Source organism: Microplitis demolitor, chromosome 5 (assembly GCF_026212275.2).
Source record: "Microplitis demolitor isolate Queensland-Clemson2020A chromosome 5, iyMicDemo2.1a, whole genome shotgun sequence".
Lineage (NCBI taxonomy): Eukaryota > Metazoa > Arthropoda > Insecta > Hymenoptera > Braconidae > Microplitis > Microplitis demolitor.
The window spans coordinates 4,683,191-4,699,547 of record NC_068549.1 but is presented as its reverse complement, the minus strand read 5'-3'; the positions used below and the strand labels follow the sequence as shown (position 1 = coordinate 4,699,547).

General features: G+C 27.4%; 2 protein-coding genes across 2 annotated transcripts; one reads left to right on the top strand and one right to left on the bottom strand.

The window, feature by feature from the left end:
- Positions 1-974: 974 nt before the first annotated feature.
- Positions 975-6,775, bottom strand: LOC103571971 (inactivation-no-after-potential D protein). The gene is made up of 17 exons (XM_014442876.1): positions 6,647-6,775; positions 6,223-6,327; positions 4,607-4,732; positions 4,476-4,525; positions 4,189-4,381; positions 4,038-4,116; positions 3,748-3,944; positions 3,555-3,649; positions 3,421-3,490; positions 2,718-2,765; positions 2,526-2,627; positions 2,327-2,398; positions 2,106-2,235; positions 1,859-1,989; positions 1,635-1,790; positions 1,443-1,577; positions 975-1,142 (listed from the first exon to the last, which is right to left on the bottom strand). The coding sequence occupies exons 1-17, from the start codon at positions 6,773-6,775 to the stop codon at positions 975-977; spliced, it is 1,986 nt and encodes a 661-aa protein (XP_014298362.1).
- Positions 6,776-11,134: 4,359 nt separating this feature from the next.
- On the top strand, positions 11,135-16,357 carry LOC103571967 (uncharacterized). The gene is made up of 5 exons (XM_008550329.2): positions 11,135-11,746; positions 12,504-12,859; positions 12,985-13,103; positions 13,944-14,121; positions 14,212-16,357. The coding sequence occupies exons 1-5, from the start codon at positions 11,191-11,193 to the stop codon at positions 14,386-14,388; spliced, it is 1,386 nt and encodes a 461-aa protein (XP_008548551.1). The 5' UTR covers positions 11,135-11,190; the 3' UTR covers positions 14,389-16,357.

Here is a 16,357-nt window from a genome sequence, read left to right as displayed (position 1 = left end):
AATATGTTTCATATGCAGTAAATGTTGGTCATTTTGGTTCTGTAGCAACAAAAACCACTTAGTGGTTAACGGAAGGTATGCTCGTCAGAAACGCAGGCAGTTCTCCAAAAATGTTCAAGTTAAAATACTAAGGGCAGATTAGTAATTTAGAGTGAGATGTTTTACGTATCTAGAAGTAATTTTTATACTTGATCAAACTATTTTATTCAGCTTTAGAAAATTTAATTGTTAGATAACACAATAAAATATTTAGAAATCCAATATGAGTGAGGTTATAATCTACAATAATACAATAAATACTTGTATAGGTCTTTTTTTTTTTATAAGATTCTTTGTATTTTCTGATCGAATGCTAATTAACTTATAAATGCAAAGTGAATAAAACTAAATTCTGACACATTGCACTTATATATTTTAGATTATATATATTTCATATTATAAAACATATACAAAGTTTCCTGGTTGATCCTGTCAGTAATCATGTATACCTGTCTCAAAAATTAAGCCATACCTATCTCAGTACATGTCGTATTAATGTAAAACTACAAATGGCACATGAATACGTTACAGTCCCTTAAATTATACTTACATTCATTTGGATGTCTCTCGTAATTCTAGAGCTAAACCATGGAAACCAAAGCTCTGATCAAATTTGAAAGGAACATTTTTAATAGATCAAAACTACTTGATGGCTCGTCCATTATGAATTTCGATAACTCGCGAGTCAGATCTGAATAACTTTGTGCCGATATGTATCGTATGATCTTTTATTGACGACGAATATTTCAAATGTCTGCTTTATCAACTGTTGAGAGTAGATTTTTCTTATCATAAATGGGGGTGCATCGCATTATTGAGAATCAGGGTTCGACTCTGAAGAGGGAGCTTGCACTCATAAATTTTTGTTGAATCAAGTAAATTTTATTTTCTCTCTTAAATTCAAAAACTTATGACACGTAACTTACATTGTTTATTTATTTATTAACTTTATATCTAGCTAATTTCAATTTCACCGGATTGGCTATTTTTATAAGAATAACAATTTCTTCCACAGGTTTTTCTTTAACATCATCTCCACAAACCCCGATTATACGATCGCCGTATGTCAATTTTCCAGATTCCAATGCAATTCCACCGGGCAGCTGTAACATGAAGAGTTATTCCTGTCAATGAGACTATTGTTTCAAATTATATAATTTAATCAAACGGTATATAAGCTACCAAATAAGTACTGTAGTCTATTTTATAACAAGAAACATTATATTTTAGAATATTTCTAGTAGCGTTAGCTTCCATTGTCAAACGCATCCATCTATTTAGTATTAAATTTCTGCTGTTAGCTTATAAAAATATACTTTGAATTTCAAATAAAAAGACTATGGTACTTAAAGCTACGAGCAATTGATCATATGTATATTTTATATGATATAATTCGATCTTACTATTTCGGATATATAAGCTCCTTTTCCATCTTTATATCCTTTGAGGTATAGACCCAATGGTTTACCAGCTTTTTTCTGTAGTTCTACTTCAAACTCTTCGATGTATTTTTCATCGCGATATATTACCATTTTTACCTATAAAAATTTTAATAGGTATTAGTAATAAACCTCTGCCTGACTTAAAATACTTACAGTTCCAGTCGCGCCTATAATTGTCAATGTTGCTTTATGATTATCAACATTATTGAATTTATCGGCACCAACTTCAAGTATTTGATCACCTCTTTGCAAATGGTCAGTAGTGCCTATCGGCGTATCGGAATTTATATCAAGGACAAAAATGGCGACCTGAAGTAACGAAAAATTTCAAATTAATTATTGATTCGTCGAAATTAAATTTGAATAAAAATATTCACCAGCGGAGTATCATTCCCACCAACAATTGTAAACCCAAGTGGTTTGTCATTAGTTTTTGTAAATTCTATAGTCATTTGTTTCTTAGCGGGCTTTGGTGGTTCAACAGGTTTTGGTTTTTCTCCTTCAGGACCTAAAAAATAATAGTTAAATATATATCAATAATAATAACAAAAAACTTATATGTCTAGATAAAATTTAAATTGTATTTTACAAATATCTTAATTTTTTTTTTATTATCTTACTAACCAGCGACTGCGCCAGCTTTATTATCAGTTCCTGGAATTTCTTGTATGGTACTTTGTGCTTTTTCTTTACCTTTAGGACTACATACTATTAATGTTACAAGTCCTTCACATTGTTTGAGCATATTTGTAGCCTGTAATTTTTTTTATCAGTTTTAAAGACCAAAATAATTATAAAAAATCATAAAACCATTGAAATTTAAAAAATTGGGTTTATTTAATTACTTCGTCTTGTTTTGTATCCAATAAAGTATCAGAATTAACTCCTAACAGCAGATCACCAACTTGAAGACCAGCCTGTGAAAATAATAGGTGACTACTTTAGTAAACTGTAATTGATTAATTGTATTATTTATTTGAAATCGTAAAAAAATGAATCAGTTTGTAATATTATTGATTAAAAGTATTTTAAATTTATATTTACCGCCTCCGCTGCACTTCCTTCTTGGATATCAGATACAAATATACCTTGTCCTAATTCAGCGTGTTTACCTTGTATTATCATAATTCCCATTCCGTATGTACCCTACATTGATTATAATTATTTTTAAAAATTATTAAAATTCTTAGAGAACAGTTTTTTTTTTTAATTTTGAAATAATAAAATGAAACATACTTTTTTAACTACAACTGTGTGGACACCTTCATATTGACTATATAACTCCTAAAAAATAAAATTTTCAATTTATTAAGCAATAAAAATATAGAGGGAGAGACGGGCAAAATGGGGTATCCCCAAAATTTTATAAAAAAGTCAGTTTTTTAAAATGTCTTTGAAACATTCCAAAATCACTTTGGTAAATGTAATTGAGTATTATATTGAATTTCTTTGTTAAACTTTTTCAAAAATCGAAAGTTTCAGCAAAAAAATGTTGACTTTTTTTATCATATAAACTATTCAAAAATTTTTTTTTTCTTTGCATCCAATAATTATGTGAAATGTAATTTTTATGTAAATTACTTATAAGAAAATTTAATTTAATCAAATTTATTTAATTTCAATTTAGTAGGTACCCCATTTCACCCTCTCTCCCCAATACCTACGATGAAAAATACATTAAAGTTTAAAATGCAAATAATAATTTTGAATAGTGATCGTAGGTCATAATTCGATTATGATTAAGTTTGACTATTTATTCATTTATATATTAGACTGTATCAGAAAATTAGGGAGTGTCCAATTTTCCGGCAAAAAATTATAATTTTTTTTTTAACAGCAGCTGAAAATTTTTTCTATTCACTTTAAATATCATCATGAAAAATCATATTTGAGTATTTTTTCTCGGTTATAATTTCGTGAAATATATTGTAAGACTTACACTCTCTTCAAGCGTGGGTGGAAACTGATGAACTTCATCTATTGCTACTTGGTCATTTTGTTTTGGTGATCTGTGATAAAAAACCGTAATATATTTAAATAGCATTAAAAAAAACAAAACACTTCGTAACTTACCTGTATAAAACTATTGTCAAAGTAGTATCGAGTAGTTTTCTTATCACGACTACAGCATTCAAGTGACAACGTCCTTTCAAAACTTGACCATTCACCTAAATCAATAAACATTTTTTGTAACATCGGTCATTTCTTAATAATGATTAACTTTTGAAAATTCATAATACAGCTGAAATATCAAAACTTTATTTACCTCAATAATTTCATCCCCTACTTGAAACTGTCCAGTCTTAATTGCTGCCCCTTTTGGATTTAAACCACAAATAAAAGTACTCATTTTCTTCCTGTCTTTATGACCCGCAATTGCAATTCCATAGTCTCGACCTTGTTTTTCTAATCTAACTAGTAGCAGATTCTTTCCTAAATTTTTGTACTTTTTGTTAACTTTCACTAAAAAATAAAACACCCAAACAATTAATTGATACAATAAATTAACTAATAAAACTTTCATTAAATAAAAAGGTAGAATAATGTTTTATTAACTCATCGTATATCCAAAATCGTCTTCTTCATCAGGATCCGTCGCAGTTTTTTTGAGATTAGCAGCACTTTTTCGGGATATCTAAAAATGAATACAATGTACACAAATTCACCTCTAATTCTTCATTTTTAAAATTAAATTTCAAGAACTAACTTCTTTTCCCGCTGCTGTGAGAACGTTTCCCTCCAATTGTCGTTCATCTTCTTCACTTTCAGTATCGCTATCAGAACTATATTTTTTTCTCTCAGCTTTTGTTTCTTCATCATTATTACTAGAAGCTGCAGCAGAGTCTTCTACGCTCTGTGATTTCGTTATTGATTTTGATTTATCTAAAATTTTAATTGATCTAAAAATTAAGATAATTAAATTTTTTTATTTAAACCAATAAATTACGTCAAAATAAACAATAAAATTTTATTAGTAAATAATTATTTGTTTACCTTCTTACAGAATGACGTGATACAGAAGGATTTTTATTTACAGTATTATCCTAATTGACATCAAAAATTATAAATGTTTACGAGTATTCATTACATTAATCGTATGTATTTGAAAACAATATAATACATACCGATTGTATAAATGATTGTATTACTAATCGCAGTGTGTCACCAGAATTTTTAATTATATCGACAGCATCTTCATACGTCGTATTATGCAGGTCTACATCATTAACTGCTAATATTCTGTCTCCAGTCTAAAATTATTTTACAATAATATATAATTGTATTTATATACACGGAAATTTCTCGTGCCAAATGCTAAAACGGCGTATTACAACAGTTAGACAGGGTTCAATGCCAAAAGAGCGTATAAAAAAATTTTTTTTTGCCATTCTTTTTAGATCACCCGAAACGTAAAGATTAACAAAAAAAAAATTTGACGTACTAACGCTAAAAGGATGTATCTCAAGATAGACGCCCTTTTGGCTTTAGAAACTTTTTTTTTTATTTTTACGTTTAAAACATGTTTACAAAACGATTGGCACCAAAAACAAAAAATTATTCGCCCTTTTGGCTTTTGGCACGCAATATTTTGACCATATATGTTATTTTCATACGGGTAATTCTTAACAACCTGATGGTAACTATTAAGAATGATGATTTTGCACGGAAAAAAATAATCAGTAGCAGCTACCTATTATTTTTCGGTAGACGCTACCAATTTTTTCTCGGTAGCTGTTACTGATCAATTTTCGGTAGCCGTTATCAATTATTCTGGTAACAGCTATCGATTATTTTGGTAGATGTTAACGATTGAAATCGGTAGAGGCTATCGATTGGTAATCGGTAGCGTCTACCGAAAAATAATCGGTAGCGGCTACCGTTGAAAAAAAAGTGGTAATATGTCTTTCTTAATATGAATTAGTAAAAATAAAAGTATATTCACTAATTCAGAGTGCAAATCAAACCACTAATTACAAAAAGTGATACGATTGGCACTCTCTAGTAACTATTTCCGTCTTTATATTTCAATGATTCTCATTTTTTCATGTTAAGTTTTCCTATTGGAGATGGTAAGCATTCTTATCCGAGATAATAACCATTACTACCTCAGAAGGCATAATTTAAAAATTTTTCAGGCATAAAAAATATTAATATCGAAATGGCAATTAATACTATCAGCAATAGTAATTATTACTATACGAGAAACGAATAGTTAACATAAAAGCATGACAATGATTATCACATACAAATGATAATCTTTCTCTATTGCAAGATGATGATGGCATTTTTTTTCAGCGTATATAGCTGGTAGGTGTTACTATTCACTACTATGGAATTCAGTTTAAAAATTTTACTATAACTAGATAATCTTTCACTATAAAATTTTCTTCTTGGAAATGAACTTATAATAGTTTTTCACCATATCTGGATCAAAAGTTCAAATTTTTGCCCTGTTACAGGGAAGAAAGTCGTTCTTTTTTCTTATGAGAAAACAAATGATAAAAATTAGCGCATGCGCTGTTATAACTACCAACAGATGCAAAAATGTGGACTTTCAGGCGCAGGTCTGGTGAAAAATTGTATACACACCACGGAAGGTAGGACGTCCCGATCTGTGTTTTTGCTACCATCGTCTTGGTCGGCAAATTACACCCGGGTTAGAATGTCCTACTTTTCTAACTAGGTGTGTAATATACTATTAAATTAATTATGTAAGTATAAAAATATAACATTAAATTACCGATAGTTGTTTACTATTTCCTGCAGGGCTATTAGGCTCGACATTTTTAATAAATATTCCACATAATTGTTCAGGCGGACTCGCATTTTCACTGTTTATTTCTATCTATAATGATTTAAAAAAGAGAAAGAAAATTTGAAAAAATAAATAATTTAAGTAAAAAATTTTTTAAATCACTTTTATATTGGCACTATTAAAATATTTATTTCACACACTTATATAAAGAATAAATAAGTATATATATATTTATATAAACTATTCATTAACCACAAAAATAATTAAAAAAATTTTTTATTCTCTGTAAATTTTTTAAGCATTGATTTCATTAAAGAAAAGAAAATATTTTTTTTAATTATCACAATTAAATTACGGATAGAATTGGAAATAAAGTTGGGGTTGAAACTTAATAGTGCAGCTTTTATACCTTTCCCGCAACAATACTGAACCCTAAACTTCCTCCATATGGTTTATGCAATTCCACATGTTTTTCAGGTCCCCAATGATCCGAAAAAAGAGGACTTCCGCCTTTAGTTTCTTGATGAGTGATAGTCATAGCACTGATGTAAATAGCATACTTAGTACTTATTAATTTATAAATAAAATTTTTTTAAAATTCTTAACATACCTGACTTCACTTATCTAAAATATGACTAAAGTTTAAAATATATTTAAATCAATAAATTCGTATAAATAAAATTAATAAACTTGATAATTGACTAAACCTTCTTTTACGGAAGGCACATAAATTATGTATAGAAAATAGTAAATAATGTGGAAAATAGTAGAAATACATGTGACAGATTTGTAAAACTTAAACTATTCAGTAGGTTCGGTCATACATTCTATTCAACAAATTGGTTTAGCGTGATCTAATAAAGTAGTCTTCTAGTTTGAAACCTTACAAGTACCCTCGGGAATCTATATTTTATGGTATATAAAGAAATTTTTATTGAAAAAAAATATATTATGCTGTTGATCTAGCTGATAAGCTCATATAAATATTGATAATATCTTCAGCATTTCTTACAATTTTAAAATAACGATTAATTATTAGTAATAAATAGAGTATAAAAATTTTGAGTATTGAGATTTTAATCACTTATTGAACTTGGCATTGAATCTATTGATTGGAAAGAATAATCCTCTATGCTGAGAATTAATTTCAGTATTTGAAACTTTGCTTAAGGATTGAATATAGCTGTAAAACGTAATTTTAATTAACCTTTAAAATATGATTAGTAAATTACACATCAAGGGGAGAAAGTAGGGCATTCCAACCCGTGCGCACGATTACCTACCCCAGCCGAAGGCGATGATTAGCAAACACGCGGATTGAGATGTTCTACCTTCTTCTGTGGTAAAACTAATTTTTTACTTAAGTGAAAATAGATGATAAAAATTAGTGCATGCGTTATTCTAACAATCAATAGAGACAAAAAGAAAGGATGTCCCAATTCACGTGATTGCTACAGTCGTTTTCGGCTTGTATTGCAAATGACACAAAAAGATTGGAATATCTTACACAAAAAAAAAGAGTTTCGTACTCATAAGAAAACACGGGATACATTTTTTTATAGTGACAAACATGATAAGATTACGGTAACACATAAAATTCTGATGGTTACAAATGAAATTGTGACGTAAAATTATAAAAGCAATCGAGGAAAGCCATAAAGTCTTAGCAGAAAAGCTATTGGCCTCGAAAATAGGCAGAAATGGCGATTCCAGCCACATAAATGTATAGAAAAAAATATATCAAATAATGAAGTTATAGGGCGACAACTATTTTAATCTTTCTAATTTTAAAAATATGTTTTGAACTTTGATAACTCTAACTTTGTTAAATTTCCGTTTGAGAAGCGCGCGCATTTATGCGTGTTAATGAAGTTAACTATCACATCGTTAACGATGTTGTCGCATTAAAACTGATAATATTTTAATAATAAATTTTATTTTCTCTGTATTCAACCAATATCAGAATTCCCATTCGCTCAAACAATATTCTACATATTTACATATTTTTTTCTGCAAGCTTAAATCAAAAATTCAAAAATTAATTTATTAATTTAAAACGATTAAATAAAATAGAATATAAGATTAAAAAAAAGAGTATAATTTACCTTTAAATTATTTTTTATAATTTATTGTGAAATAATTTTGACTGCAAACATTAAAAACTATTGGTCAAGATTGCTTCCTTCCAACTTTTTTTTATCTTGTTATTAGACAAAGAAAATGACCATAAAGATTTAAACTATTATAAACAATAAAAAAACAATTTTTTACCTGAAAGCTCATTGGTCGAAAGAAAATTCTGATATCATTAGTTCTCATAATAATCACAATTTTTTTTTTTGTACCGTCGTTACATTTATTCTTATATATACTACACTTTACAGAAATAATTGTATCAGTAAGTAAATTTTAATTTAGTGTTAAATTTTTAAGACAAATTCAATGTACTACAAATTGAAGTTTATTTAAACTATACATCATATATTTATTTAATTAGATTCATAAAATTTTTATTCATTTAAAAAATTATTACTTTTTTTAAGTTCCTTCAAGTATAATCGAGTTGTTCGAATCAATTTTTTTTTATTATTCATTTGCTTTGACAGGACTGAGTAAAGATGCGAATTCTGAAAGAATTACTGATATTAACTTTCGTTACATTGGCATTTGGTGAACTTAACATTGATAATTTCCAAGAATATCATTGGGATTTATTCGTAACAAGAAAAGATTCTGATAACTATATACGGATATTTTGTCGATTTTCAATGATTACACGGCAAATTTTTTTTACTTCTGCATCTTGTATAAATGAGTAACTAATTTGATACTTTTGCAAAAAAAAAAAAATAACAGAAACTATTTTATTTAATTATTATTAATTATTAATTTTATGCAGAGCACTTTTATTAAATCCTCATCAACGTTTGACAACTTACACCCGTTCGTTTCGCAGTATTGACATAAATGAAAATAATATTTATTACCATAAAGATTTTAGTACAACTTATGATAAATCTAAACGTGATATCGCGACGGTGATTATTAGTCAGCCGATTACTACTAACGAAATTGTTATCTTTACTTCATCAAATGATACGGTTGATTTCGGATTATTCATCGTGTTACAATCTAATGAACGGACATTCATTTATTGTACAACGCCAAACAATGAAAGTTATTTTATTAATGACAATGATAAAACATTTACCTGCTCCGACAGTTTATTTGCCGTAAGTTATGATAAAAAATTCATTTTAAAATGAAATTTTATTGCTTAAATTGTAGGAAAGAGTAAGACTAAGGCACATCTTTTTGCGTGCGTAACACAAATAAAAACGTGTGTTTTTATTAATTGTAAAAAAAAAGAAAATAGTAATATTTATTTTATTTTTGATGCCAATGTTTTAAAAGAAAAATATATTATTTTTACAGTATCATGGAGATCCCATACTTTGCTCATTGAAAAAAAAAATCCATATACTTATGTTATGGTTGGTCTCAAAGAATCCGAGTACGAAGACGAGAATCATCAAATGAAAATGGTTATCACGAATGTAGGTGATTTAACCAGAAAAATCAATGAAAAATTTAGATCATAATCTTTCTATTGATTTTTATCATCATTTTTTATATTTATATAAGTGTAAAATTTTTGAACTCGGTGTAGTGTAAATGACTTGGTTCAAATTTTGGTGAGAAAATTACACCAAATATCGTGTTAAATTTAGGCGGTGTGAATTAAAAATATTTACACTATCAAACGTATTTTACGGTAATTTACTTCCTTTTGAAGCATTTTTACTGTAACACAGTAAAATACTGCAGGATTTGCCGCAAATATACGGTGAATTACCATACCGCTACCGTAAAATACCACAATTCACCTTTAAATACAGTGATTTCCCGCGAAATTCCGTAAACTGCCATAACATACCGTAATTCTGCGATTAAATACTGTATTTTACCGTAATTCTTCAGAATACTGTAATCTACGGTATTTACCGTAATTTAGATCCAGGGCTTTCATATTATTTTATTTTTAAAAGAATTATAAACTTAAATGTTATCATAAAATTTTATAAAAAAGTAGTCGGTACTTTTTTACTAATCTAATTATATTTACTACAGATAAGAATTTTGTTTTCTTTACGGCTATTTAATATTTATAAATCATAATTTATATCAATTTATCTTCCATTCCATGTAACAAAATACCCTGATAGCCAAGTTGGCGAGAAACTGACGAGAAACTTGCAGCCGCAACTGGACACCAAGTTGGCCGCCAACAGTTGGTACCTCCAATAGTTGATAGACATTTTCTGAGAAAATTGGTGGCAAAAGTTGCTTGCAAAAGTTGGCAATCATAAGTTGACGGTAAGTTTCCTTTCAATTTCCTCAGAAACTTGCATTCCAGTTGCGGCTCCATACTTTCTGAGAAAGTTGGCGGTAACTTGTAGCCAAAAGTTGCAAAAGCTGAAGTTGTCGATAACTTGTCGTCAAGTTGGTCGGAAACTAATTAATGACCAACTTTTTCACGATCAACTCGTGTTATCAGGGTACTATAAACAAAATGGACACCCGTTATGCGGTCGATAACATTTTATATTTTATTTTTCTTTTAAATTTGTCTTTAGTCACTAGATGGCGTTGTCCGTTAACTCTTATACGATTTAAAAACAATATTGATAATTTCCAACATAAAATTAAAAAAAAATATCTTTTAAATTAATCCTAAATATTTAGTATATATATTTAATTGACAAACCAATTAATTATTACTTCTAAGAAGCTATTTTTTTTATATATATTTATTAAGAGAGTAAACATAAATGATGTCCCGGTTGTCAAGATACATTTTTATCACAACAAACATTCAAGCCGTTGCTAAGGAAATTAATGTGTAATTGTTAGTTCAATATAATTCAACATTAAAATAATATTTCTCCATGAATGGACCACAAAAAACATTCACAAAAGCGTTTACGCTCAAGTAAAAGCTCAGAAGTAATAAAAGAATCATTAACTCTGGATAATAATATTGATAATTACTATACTGAAAATAATAATTCAAAGTCTTTGAAAAGTCCAAGAGAATTATCATCAAGGTATTTAAATTCAACGAGTCTAAGTGGAAGCATAAATAAAAATATTGTTAACGATGACTCTGACAATGAAGAAAGTATTAACAAGATTCCAAACGCGAAACAGTATTACAGAAGAGACTCATCTAGTTCAGAAGAAACCAACAAAAATAATTCCGATGATGATGTTCACAAAAGGAAAATCAAACAAACTGATAAGATATTATCTAGGCAAGAAAAACGACGTAAAAAAACATCACAGAGGCGGATGCATCATCAACGAGAAGAAAAACGTATTTCGACGGCTCGGAATGACAATGAAGAAAACATTGACGAGGATCGGGCTTCTTTAAAACAAGACCATCTTTCAATGGCAACTAAAAAATATTCAAAACGGTCAAGAGCAAGATCTCGCAGTAGCAAAGGTATAAATTATTTGGCAATAATATTTTTTTTTTATTTTTTACTTACAATTATACTGAAGTTAGCCGAGGTTCTAATAATTTTTTGATTTTTTTTTCAATACAATAAACTATAAAAAAAAATATTTGAAAAAATTGCGCTTATAGTTTTTTTAATTTTCTTTCTGTGCATTTTTTTTTTTTTTTTTTTTTTTTTTTGTGATTGATTTGTTGAAAAAAAGGAGTGTTCTGATCGATTTTAGGAGCTTGATATTAAAATTAAAATAACTAGAAAACAATGCGGAATTTTGAAAAACTTTATTTAAGATAATTTGTAGGGAATGAAATTTTCTACAAGAAAGGTCCCATGACATTTTGTGATAAGTCTGATAGTTTCGCCGGAAAATTAAAAATATCTCAAAATTTACTTTAAATTTGACTTCAAGCTCAAATAACTTTTGAACAGATGGATTTATATAAAAATTATAAGAGACTTTTTTTGTAGAGCATCCAATTCCCTACTAAACTATGTCTGTAGATTGTTTCTACGACGCATCGTTAGCTAGTTATAAAAATCCGAAAACACAAAACATATTTTTTCCATGTCATTCTTATGGAAAATATAAAAGTGCGATGCGGAACCTCTTAATATTAATATTAAGAGCTCTAATTTTCACAAGTGTACTTTTGTATTTGAATGAAACTTTTGAATTTGTTTCCGAGAAAAAAAGATCTATTTGTATAGTATATATAAACCATAATTTTATAATTGTTTTTTTAGGAGAAAGAAGAAGAAGAGATGAAGGAAGAAGAGAAGAACAAGAAGATGTACACAGCAATGAATTGCCAATAACAGAATTTTTACGACAAGCTCAAGAAAACTCACGAGCACAATATGAAGAGCCTGTCCCTTTGCCCCAATTGCGTACAGATACTATTTATGTGCAAGGCAGAAATCGTTTTAGTGCCGTTAAAATTCCTATGGAACGTTCTAGTCGAGGTCGCCGAGGTCCTGATACAGATGAAACTACTATGTATCCGATTAAAATTGCAATATTGGCGCAGAAGGCTTGGAAGAATGCTGGATTTATTTATCAAGGTCTTCTTGCTGGAATGGCATTTATGCATTTTATTTTTGTACGTAAAAATCAATATCATAAAAACATTTAAGCTCATAAATTTAAACCTTTGACTCAATAATAATTTACTTTTATTACTTATTTCGGTTTTATTTTATAAATTTTTTTCTGTAAATATTATAGGTTCAAACATATTTTAAAGCTTCGAAAAAATCCGTTGAGGATTATTCAATTATTGCTGAAATATATACAAATTTATTTTCATTTTTTTTGGTAATGTGTATTATTGCTGCTTTTGATAGGTGAGCTATTTATATAGATATTAGGGTGTGTCCTTTTAGGACTACTTTTTTTTCAATGCAATAACTGCTTTTATACTTGCAGGAAGTAAAATAAGATGCCTGTTGATATCAGAGCCCTTAATATTAATATTAACAGATATCTCATCGCGATTTTCTATTTCCATTTAAATAACATGGGAAAAAAAATTTTGAATTTTGAATTTTATACCTCGGCAATGGTTCATTGTACAGATAGGCTCAGGATATAGTTTCGTAGTGAATTAAACGCTCTATAAAAAAAGTCTCTTATAATTTTTTGATAAATTCATCTGTTTAAAAGTTATTTGAGCTTGAAGTCAAATTTATAAAAAATTTCGAGATCTTTTGACTTTTCCGACAAAACTATCAAACTTATCACAAAATTTTATAGAATCTTTTTTGTAGACAATTTTATTCCTGACAAATTATCTCTGATAAAGTTTTTTAAAATTTCGCATTGTTTTATAGTTATTTTGTTTTTAATGTCAAGCTCTTAAATTAGACAGAACACCATTTTTTTAAAGAACTCGACATTAAAATGGAAATAATTAGAAAACAATGAGGAACATACAAAACAATAAATTTGACTTCAAACAATAACTTGGAACAGGATGATTTATCATAAAATGATAAGACTTTTTGTATAGAGCGTTTAATTTTCTACAAAATTAAGTCTTGACCTTGTCTGTACAATGAGCTATTTCCGAGGTATAAAATTCAAAACAAAATTTTTTTCTCTGATAAGAAGTTAAAAAGAAGTAGTCCTAAAATGACACACCTTAATAAATATACAATGTATTTAAATAAAAAAAATTTTTTTAGATTTGACTTGGCGCATTTTGATATAGAACATTTCAGAGAAATATATAATAATTATGCTAAAGCTATTGCAGTAATCCCATTATATATTGCAGTATTTTGTCTGCATCAAGCGACAATGAAATTTGATGACAAATTGTCATTAATTAATTACACAACAAATACTACTAGTTTAACTAATGTAAGATGTTTTTTTTCAACTCTAAATAAAATAATAGTGCAAGAAAATATTTAAATTATGACTAATAATAATTTTATTCAACTTATATAGGAAAATGTAACGATGACTATCAGTGATGAAGAACTCAACAATTGGACAGCAATAACGTTAACTAAAGACGGAATGGTTGTTGCTGCTTGGCTTTTTGTTTCATTGGGTCCCCAAAGCGATATGCTTTTAACTCACCTTCAGTCATTAGAAAAATATCATGGCAGTGATTATTATTAGGATAGATATACATATATATTTGTTAATAAAGGATTGTAATTAAATGAGAATAATTAAAGTTAACATGTACGATTATTATTTTATCGTCGGAAAAATTTATGTACTTAGTAATTTGCAGTACAATAACTATAATACAAAAGATTACTAATAGTAAATGGGTATTTAAATGACAATTTTATAACTATTAACTACAGATGAATTACAATTTTTCGTTAAATCAAAGTAAGACTGTAAAAAATAATAATCAACAATAAGACGTGATAGTAATATAAAACAAGAGAAGGAAAATAAAATAATATTTAACAAAATAATTAGCATTTTTTTTTTTTTTTTTTTTTTTTATAGTTTTTGTTTAGAGTCAGTCGATTCGCAATACAATTAGGTCACGCTCATCGGTTAATTACCGATAACTTTTACACTTTCGCACCATAACTAATATATATTTATGTATAGAATAACTTCAGGTATTGTATGTATATAATATACTTTGTTATTACATATAATTAAATACTTTTATGGGTAGCGTTGACAAATAAGTATTTGCCAATAATTCATCACCTCTAAATATCCCGTATCCACTGATCATATTTATTAAATTATTTATTTATCTTGTCAACAATTATCTTTATCTTAATTATCTTCAAAGTAATTTATTTAGTTCAATAACAAATTTTTCTTTTTATACAAGGGTATTTTCAGACAGTGTCCCCACCTCTAATTTTTAAATTTATTCAATAATTTTTAACTGTCATAACCGTAGGTAAATTTAATTAATCAATTAAAGAAAGTTAAGTCATTAATGAAAAAAGGAAAACGTTTAGAAAAAAAGGATTTTTTGGCGCAAAAAATATTGTGTACTCGATTAAAGACAAAAATTTTCTCGACACAAAAATTCTTTTCCCGCTTCAAAAAATATTTTTTTACTCCAAGAAAATTTTTGTCTTTAACTCAATGCAAAAAAATTTCTTGGGGCAAATGAAAAATTTCTTGGGTTGAATAAAAAATTTCTTGATGCAAGAACTGTTTTCCTGACTAAAAAAAAATTTTCTTATTTCAAGAAAATTTTTTCACTCCCTATGAAAATTTTTGTCTTCAACTCAGGGTAAAAAAAATTTCTTGAGAGGTAAAAATTTTTTGCGCTAAAAAATCATTTTTTTTTGTGTAATTAAAATTTCAAATTAAAAAAAAAAACAAAAATTACTTACTATTGTGATCAATTAGAATTTAAACGAAATTTTTAATCTAAATTTCAGAAAAAAATTTATATCCATTTCATAATTCGAATTTTAAAGTTTCGTAGATTAAAATTTATTTACCAAATTTCATATGACTCCTAATTAATAATAACTATAATTAATTTTTTAAAATCTATATCTCGTTGAAATCGCAACTACGTTTATTTTTTTCAATTAATGCTTTAATTTATTTTAATTAATTTATAAAAATTTAATACCGTTGAGAAAGTCATTAGACATTTTCAAAAAGTGGGTATTGTCTGAGAATGCCCTTAATGGACATTGTTCAATTTTTAATTGATATTTATTTAAATTATTAAATTATGATATATTTAAACATCATTAGATTATAATAAAAATATTTAATTTTATAAAATTATATTAGTAATTTTAATTTTAAATTCTATTAGATATTTAGCCAATTAATATATGTATATTTATATGTAAATATTTAAAAGATTCAAATTACAACTTAATTTAAATGATTACTAATTAAAATGTCAGCTTCAACGGGTGTTTTATTTATTCATTTATTTATTTTGCTCACACGGTCATACGCGATGTTTAAATATCAACTTTTTAATAAATTTTATTATATTATTATATTACTTTTGGCAGGAATGTTATAACTATATTTTTCGCAGTTGCATAGAGCTCATAGCAATAATAATATTAATAATAATAATAATAATAATAGTAATAATAATAATAATAATAATAATAAAATATGAATA